The 9183-nt window shown below is 39.7% G+C and overlaps 1 protein-coding gene across 1 annotated transcript in view; it reads right to left on the reverse strand.

The window, feature by feature from the left end:
* The window catches only part of LOC107700765 (sphingosine kinase 2-like), a 13962-nt gene that overhangs the window by 1725 nt on the left and 3054 nt on the right, over positions 1-9183 (reverse strand). The window contains exons 2-8 of the mRNA XM_016502565.1: positions 7850-8154; positions 6545-7134; positions 5137-5286; positions 4903-4997; positions 2682-2797; positions 399-2103; positions 37-121 (exon numbers count right to left, since the gene is read on the reverse strand). Of these exons, the coding sequence (XP_016358051.1) occupies positions 59-121; positions 399-2103; positions 2682-2797; positions 4903-4997; positions 5137-5286; positions 6545-6998 (2583 nt within the window). The 5' untranslated portion in view covers positions 6999-7134; positions 7850-8154 and the 3' untranslated portion in view covers positions 37-58. The remainder of the gene's footprint in view (positions 1-36; positions 122-398; positions 2104-2681; positions 2798-4902; positions 4998-5136; positions 5287-6544; positions 7135-7849; positions 8155-9183) is intronic.

The raw sequence follows: 9183 nt of genomic DNA on the forward strand, positions 1-9183 counted from the left end.
AAAATGTTATATAATCCAAAGCGTCACGCTAATCCCTGCCTGTTCAAATCCAAACAGGTCAGAATCTTGTAATCTTTATTCCAGAGTCCCCAACAATCAAACGGGCCATGGAGGGATGAACCTGGGACAAAAGAAGGTACAATCAGGCATGTTAAAATGTTAAAAAAAGAAAGCTTTCATTTTTTTTTTTTTTCAAATTTAAAATAAAACACCAAAAACCAAATGTCATTTTAAATGCTTCAGGAGTATTTTGGCATCATAACATTATAATATACAGTATGAAAATGGATATTCATTTTGAGATTTGCTAAAGACTACATGTCAGTGTTATTAAATTATTAGTGTTTTTAAAGATTGACTTTGTTAATCAATTAAATATCATTATTGACTAAGCTCACCTGTGCCTGCAGTGGCCCATAGGGCACTAGCTCTCCATCTACAGTGAGGGTTCCTCGTGGTGAAAGCGGCTGAAGGCGGAACGCCCGAGCAGAAATATGACTAACGTAGGGAGAGCTAACGGACAAATGGGCTCCTCGCTCCATTGCTAGGAACAGTCTAAGCAGTGTTGCCCGTGAGATACCAGCCCGCACAAATGTCAAATGGATCAACCCATCATCAAATCGAGCCTGAGGCGCAGCGAAAAGATCTGCTCCCAGGTGGGTCTGATAGATGGCAAGCACCAGGACAAAATCGCCCTCAATAGTGACCCAGTCATGTGTAGGGAGAGGTTGGTCCAGAGGAGGTAGCAGATCATCCTCTGGCAGCTTGATGGAGGATGTCGTGTGAGGGTGGTTCTTCAGGGGTCCTGCAGGCTCTGCAAGGTCAAAGCTGAAGGAAGGGGTCAGCGAATGAAAAGTAGGTGATGGGGAAGACGAGCTGGGAGTGTTGGGACGTGGCACAAGATAAGAAGAGTGGGGAGAGGCACAAGATGGAGATGAAGGAGGGGTTGGGGAAAGGGACAAAGAAAGGGATGGACATTTTGGAGGGAGAGAGTTTGAATGCGATTGGTGGAGAAGAGAGAGGGGCCGTGGCCGTGAGGAGTTCTGGTTCTGGTCCAAAGTTTTAGGTTTAAAAGCTTTGAAAGGAGACTGACGGAACGGAGAAGATGAGATGGTGAGGGCTCGCTCACGAGACTTGTCCAATGAAAACGCCTCTCTCCGAAAGTAGGTGCCATTTACGTCTTCATCCTCCTTGCCATAGGCTGTGTCAGTGTCTGCCCCAATTGGCTGGCTGAAGAAGGTGTTAATTATCTGGCTAGAAGGGGCCGAGTTTTTACGTAGTGTGTGTTGCATCTCAGGTGGAGTCGTTTGATAACTCTCATTGCACTCATTTACCTCATCTCTCGCTTTCGTTACTCCTTCTCCGTCGATCTCATCCCCACCCGGTTTATTCTCTTCTTCCCTGTTCCCATTATTACTGGCTATGTTGTCACACTCTTCCCTTTCGTTTGATTCTGAGCTGGTCCCTGACGTCTCCTCCATCTTCTCTTCTGCTTCCACCTCTCTCTCTCTGTCTTCTGCGAGACTGCTAGCTCTCACTACCCCAACCCCTCTTGCCCTCTCTCTCCTCCTCTCCCTCTCCCGCTCTCTCTCCTGCTTCTCCCGCTCTCTTTCCCTCTCTCTCTCCCCATCTCCCTTACGGAGACTTCTTTGTTCACTCAGGCCCATGTCTGAGCAGGTGCGGTGAATGGGAGTGCGACAAACACCCTCCAAGCCTTCGGTAATGCTACGTGAAAGTGGCCTTCGGGGTTGCTGAGGTGTGGCATCGGGGGACGGGTTGACCATAGCGGGTGGAAGGTAGGAAAGACGGCCCTTATAGGAGCGCAGAGAAGCCAATCTCACTAGTGTTCCCAGTGTAAACCGTGCTGAGCCCAGCCCTCTGTAACGCTCACTCTCTATGTCCACATCAGACACAAAACCCCAGGCCACAGAAAGGAAAGAGAAAAGCCTCCTAGGAGCAGGTGGGTGCCCATTCTGATTGGATGTGGTAGATGAAGTGCATGGGCTGGTTGTAACGGACACCAAGTCCATTGGTTTAACCCCACCCCGGCACAGCAGAAAACAGCAGTTGAGAAGGAGAGGCTCCCGAAGGCACATGTCATATCTGAGAGACAGACAGGAAAATAGAAATATTCATGATTGAACTCAATTCATTACCATTTAATAAAACAGCAAAAAAAAAAAAAAAAAACATTAATTTACTATCCATACTTAAAACATGACTCAAAACATTATTCAAATACTGCAATGAATCATCACCTCTGCATTACATGGATCTTGCCTATGAATGTAAAAGTAGGTACATTGCAACCAATATACCTACACTAGAGCAAACAGCCCTTGAGAAATGTATGAAACTTATCATAATAACAGAAAAGGCAAGTTTTTTGTACACTGACACAAAAATTTTCAAAATATAATTTTTTATCTCTATAGATGGAACAGAATGCTGTTGTTTTTCCATACACAAAGAATTTTTAAAGAATCTTCACAGAATTATTTCCCGTACAGTGAGAGCTGACAGGAAAAATAACAACATATATGTTTGAAATGCGGGTGAGTAAATCATGACAATTTAAATTTTGGGGTGAACTGTTCCTTTAAAAATAAGGGAGATTCTCTGAAGAACTGGAGATTTTCACACAATGTGTCCCAGGTGAGCTCAAGCACACTTCATCATACCCTGCAAAGTGGTTGATGGAACCAGCAAGTGCATTTCCAGAGCCACAAGGAAGGATTCCCAGAGGAGTTTTTATTGCTTGTTCCCAGTCTGGCCTTTCCATGAGGCCATTTATCACCTGCAAAAAGAGGACACACAGATTAATATGTAAATAATATGTAAATCATCTTATTTTTACATAGAATATACTTGAAATGGTCTAAAAATTTTGTAGAAAATATTCTGATTTTTAACATGACCTTGTGGTATGGTCATCCGAGTGTTGTAAATAGAGTAAAGCTGTCCAAGATTGAGAATGAAGCAAGTAAGATAATAGGTAAGACGCAGAGACATTTGAATGAACTCTATCGATGTAAAGTCAAGCAAATGGCTTAAAGGTAGTTGAGAATCTCACCCCCTTCATGGCAAGCTTCATCCATTGCCATCAGGGAGATGCTGTAGGCAACCACGAGCGATGTGATAAGTTTACCAGTAACACTTTATTTTAAGGACCAATTCTCACTACTTGCTTAAGTTACTATTATAACTAGAATATTGGCTGTTTATTAGTATTATAATGCCTTATTCTGAATGACCATATTTTAGATCCCTTCATCCTACTCCATACCTAAACTTAAAGGTGCCATAGAATGCACTGATACAATATTTTAAATTGTTCTCTGATATCTACATAGAAGGTATGTGGCTTAGTTAAGGGCAAAAAATCTCCAGAAACGGTTTTACATGTCCATTTACAACCCTAGGATTTGTCCCTAGAATGAAATGGTCTGTTTTTACCTTATTTGGAAGGGTCATGAATAATAATATAGAGCTCTGCTCTGATTGGCTGTTTCACAGTGCGGCTCATTTCAGTAGTTCACACAGCAGGAAGGAAACACAGGGAAAATATATATTTCAATACTCTCTCTCGCAGTTATATCGTTGGGTAATTACTGTATATAAAATGCGGGCATCAGGGAGCCACTATTAATATATTCGAATGCATGATTGGTTTTTACTTTCACTTTCGAGATTTGCGATCACATGTGCTGTGTAAACTACAGTGGCAGTACTTAACACACATTTTACAAGATCAGATGCTTGTCAGTGGTGCTCAGGATCTGTAAATCATTCGCCATCATCCTTGGTCATCTCTCCTTACTCCGTTTAGTTGGTAAGTGAAATCTTATGTACTGTAATGTTAAAGCTAGTAAGCAGCTAACCATGTCCCTTTAGTGGCTCGCATTATTTTATTAGAACGCGCGTTAGTTTTCCGTGCCTTTCTGAATACAGACACCAACCCATTCCTGCACATCACATCCCCTGCACAGCCTGGAACATAACATTTATTTCCATGATCTGCCATTTTCGCTATTATCCTCGCTTGTTTCTTCACAATACCTGCAGAACTTCTGATGATTCGGCTGTGCAGGTTCGGCTGGCGGCAAGCATAGAACATGGGTGGGTATATGCAAATGTTGGGGGCGTAACTATTAGTGATCCCGACTGTAACGTCACAGTCGGTGTTATGTTCTGATTCGCCTATGCACGAGATTTACATAAGGAGGAGGAAACAATGGTGTTTGAGGCTCACGGTATGTCATTTCCATGTACAGAACTGTTATTATTCAACTATGCCAAGGTAAATACAGTTTTCCATTCTATGGCACCTTTAACAACTACCTTACTAACTATTAATAAGCACCTAGATAGGAGTTTATTGAGGGAAAACTCTTAGTTAATAGTGAATATGTGTTCCCTAAACTAAAGTGTAACCTGTTTATAAATTATCTTTCGTGCCCAATGCTGTCAAAATCTTAAAAGCAAGTGACTGATTTTTTCCCCCATAAATTATTGTGTACCGCATGCTTTCTTATGCGTATTCATATGTTGTCTGTGACAGAGACAATTTTCTATAGATAATAAAGAAAACTAAAGTAAAGGAAAGGAAAGTAAACCCTGTGGTAGATCAGTCAGGTACTAAATAAATCAAACTTGTGTCATTCAGAATGTTCTAAACATCCTCTGCTCCTAGTTATTAAATATTTTCGCTAATTTGGTCATGTCTTCAGCTACCGATAAGAGCCGTTTAACACGTTTTACCATGTTTAAATCAATTATACAGAATTCCAGATGTTCCAAGAAATTTACCAAACAAATTTCCTGCAAAAAGTAGATACTATATGGGCTTTGTAATAAGTTAAATATATATGACAAAGCAATCAAGATTGTTTTGATATTTACCTCGTGCAAGAGTCCATCTCCAGAAACAATGACGATTCCATCCCATTCTGTTAACGAGATCTCTCTGATTATCTCACGTGCATGATTCTGACGCTCTGTTCAACAACAAAACCACATACATCACATCCATTCAATGCAATCAATCAAATTCTGAGTACTGTTGGTCTGAGCACTTAAAAATATATTTTGAACCATTTGCAGCTGTACGTGTGTGATTGTGTGTGTTGTTCTTACCTGTCTGTATGAGGTTGTAGCTGATGTTGGCTTCTCTTATCATTGGAAGTATGTGCGTTTGACACCATTGCATTGCCTGACCCCGGCCACTGAATGGATTGACCAGCAGCAACAGTCGACGGGGACGGGGCAACATGCTTTTACAAAATTCTGCTCAATAAGAGAGCAAAAACAAGCAAGTGAGGATAAGGCCTTCATTTTAAGGCTGAAAACAACACTAAGCCACATCCTAAACCATCTGAAAGTAGACCATAAATGTTTTTAGTAGGTGTGAAAAATAAGTTCACCTCAAGATCACATATCTGACCTTCATTTCAAAAATGCTGATGAAAAAGGAATTTATCCAATAACAAATTCCATATTTTATTCAACAAAATAATACAATCGCTTAGAGTTTCTTACATTAATGGTTCAACTGGATGGCATTTGAGAGCATTTCGTTATCTTTTTAAGATTGGAATTTGGGAAAGGTCACATCTATCCAGAACACAGTGAATATACGGTCAAGATCTTAAACTAGATGTTATCTGGCATTTTGTTAATATCAAAACTTCTTCCTAAACCTCCCATGTGGGTCACATTTGTGCTGCCTTTTTCAGATGGTTGACTCGTGTATTTTGAAATTAACTGTTTTTTCTTGTTTAAACAGCTGATTGTAAGTTTGTTTCATTGTTGCTTTAATGTTAATCTATAAACATCCAAGTTTTACCTACCAGCATAATTGAAAGGACGATCAAATGTCATTTTAGCCAAAAGAATAAATAATTTAAAAATAAATGGGGTGTATTTACATTTTCACACCATTAGAACCACTATACTGACTCAAGATCTGCACTCCTAACACAAACTAACAAGCCAACAAACTTATCAACATCATATAACGATTTACTGAGCTGCAACCACTAGCACTGACAACTAACTACAGCACAGCAGTTAAAAACAGGGACAGAGCAGCATCTGTTAAAAGTCAATAAAGCCTGGTGTATTGCTACCGAATGATATGCACTACTCAATTCAGGCTGTATTTTCCCTGCTGCAGACCCACCCATTCTCTGACCGCCAATGACAGCATGTGGTACACATTATGAGTGCAAAAACAGAAAAAAGGAGCAGGAGAGAACCGTTAAACTTTTACAAAAATAAATGCAGACAGACATGATTCATACTCACATAAATTTAGCTCACTACAGAAGAAATCAAAGTGGCATCCTATTTACAACACACAAACTAATGACACAACATTAACGCAACAGCACTGACTCAGACGTCTTGAAGAATTAGCAGCATCTGGAGGCATTTTTTTTATTTAGTGAAGACTTTGAGGGGGTACATTAAACGTTTCCCACTAACAAAAGCATAGACATACCTGAGACAAAGTATTTATGAATGATCAAAACCTGACACCCACCTGTAGTGGAGCTGACATCCATCCCCCTCAGAAGGCTCTGTATGGCAGTATTCCATTTCTCCGCCTCAACTCTGCTCTCTGCCAAGTATGCCCTCACCTGTCTGCGTCTGGAGACGCCTTTCCGGCGACGACCAGGAGGGTACCAGTAAAGCACCAGCAAAGAAGGGGCCGGCAAACGCGGGCAGCTGCATCCTGTCAGTTCCGCCAGTGGCAGGATCAGCCTGGACTGCTTCCCCACACGTGGAGACAACCGCTGGACATGGATGTGAGTTGGTGTGAGGGTCAGGGCATAGTTGGTAGAGGCGGGGCTGAAAGGCAAAGAAACATCTCCAGGGCTGTTGGGGCAGCTGTTGCTGTTACTTCCACTTCCTCCTCCGCTGCTCCAACCGCCGAACTGTCCGTGCAGCAGGGCCTCCTCAGTCATAGATGGGATCTCTGGGCCTGGGGAGCGCATGTTCAACGTCTGGGCTCAAAAGGTAGTGCTACTGGGATGTGGAGAGTATGTTTGGACTATACAGCTTGAATGCCTCATGTAGGGCTCTTTCCTCTGATTTGTAGAGATGACTTTCTGGACGGATGCACTAGTTGTTCTGAAATAAACGTGTCAGCTTTAAGCCCAAATCATGGGTTTTTACGTAAACTTTAAGTTAAACTTAAAAATGACAAATAATGACAGTGTTTCAACAGGTGTCTTTTCAAAACACAAGAAAACTTCAGCAGGCGTTTCTATCCCTGATAGTGTTAAATCCTTTCCATCAGTGCATTTTGCCTGAAAACAATGCTAAATCCTCTTACGATCATCTGATCAAAACAAAATACAAGAAAGAGATTTCCAGTTTAGTATTGCTAGTATCCCAACAAAAATGTTTTGTTTTAAAAACCAAGATGCACAAGATAAGATGCCAGATTATTTTTCTTTTCTCTCTTTGCACTGGCAAAATGTCACAATATGAGAAAAAGCAAGGTTTTGTCAAGGTTAAACGGAATTGTGTGTGCATTTACATAAATAACCATTAAACAAAATTTCTTGTTAATAAATTTAACAATTTTCTATTCTTACAAATTGTTTAAATAAAATAGGAAGCAAAATTTCAATTAACAAAGCATTGTCTTAAGGTCAGCAAACTTGAAACTTACAAATGACTAAAAATAAACACACACTAAGGTTATAATAACCTTATAAATGCTACAAAAATGTTCAGTGACAAACAAGCACAGAAAGCAGACGTAATGGCCCAGCCGAGGATATTGTTTGAGAAGTATCAAATGAAACCTTATCAAGGTGGTTGACTAAAAATACAGTACCTCTCCAAAAACAACAAGGTTTAGGAAGTGATAGAGATGAACAGGGATGTCACTTCTGGTTTTGGTTCAAAATAGTGTCAGAGATTGTAGTAGTGCAGAGAAATCATGTGTTACATAGTTCACCCAATAAAAAAATGCCAGAAAATCCAGGATTTGATATCCATGAATGCCGAATTCTGTTCTTCAACCCTTGCAAGATGGTCCTCAAAATGGGAAATAAATAAAACAGAATACAGAGAGTATGAGTGCTGGAACAGGGTCTCAAGGCATGGTAAACCTCTTTATCCGACGTTAAAGGTGCCCTGCTACATAGAGAAGAAAAGGTTTGGAGAGAGACAGAAAGAGAAGGATTACATTTCGAAGTTAAATGCGATATTCTACATCCTACAAAGCAAAATAGGTCAAGTAATATGAACCCTAAGAACATGAACAATATATTATTCTGAATAGAAGTTGAGGACCTTTTGTTATGGAAGATGCACTACCTTTCAAAGGTTTTTTTTTCTTGAAAGAAGTCTCTGAATACAATTTAAAATAACTTTCTATATTAATACATTTTAAAATGTAATGTATTCCTGTAATGGCAAAAAAACTAACTTTTTAGCAGCCATTACTCCAGTCTTCAGTGTCTTTCATCCTTTCAGTCACTTTTGATAAATTTAATGTATCCTTGCTGAATAAAATTATTCATATGTAATAATTAAAAAAAAAAAAAAAACTGTACTGACCCCAAACTTTTAAACGGTAGTGTATCTTACGCATCAGAATTCATCTTTACTGCCTATCTAATGGAATGTGATGAATTGACCCTTGACCTGCACTAGGGCTGCACGATAAATCGCATGCGATATTTATCGTGCAGCCCTAACCTGCACCTAGGGGTGGACGATATGGCCAAAATTTATATCACGATGTATTTCTTAATTTCGGTCGATACGATATAATTCCGATATCGATATGAACACTATTAAAAAAGCCTCATAAAAACGGCCAAGAATGGCCACAACAGATGTCTGTACCTACAAACGTATGAAAAATGTATTTGCCAACTCTATGAAATCTACTCCTATAAAACTATATAATATTTTAGGAAAAAAATGGCGCAAATAAATAAATGTTCACCTTTTATTGGTATTTAGCCTTCATACAAACAAGAAATGTGATATCACTGTCAAATAAATCTCAGACTCTCCTTATTAATATTAATATTAATATTTTTTACTTCAAACTATAGGCTAACATACCAGTCAAAAGTTTTTGAACAGTAAGATTTTTTATGTTTTTTTAAAGAATTCTCTTCTGCTCACCAAGCCTGCATTTATTTGATCCAAAAT

Source organism: Sinocyclocheilus anshuiensis, unplaced genomic scaffold, assembly GCF_001515605.1.
Source record: "Sinocyclocheilus anshuiensis isolate Anshui unplaced genomic scaffold, SAMN03320099.WGS_v1.1 scaffold782, whole genome shotgun sequence".
Lineage (NCBI taxonomy): Eukaryota > Metazoa > Chordata > Actinopteri > Cypriniformes > Cyprinidae > Sinocyclocheilus > Sinocyclocheilus anshuiensis.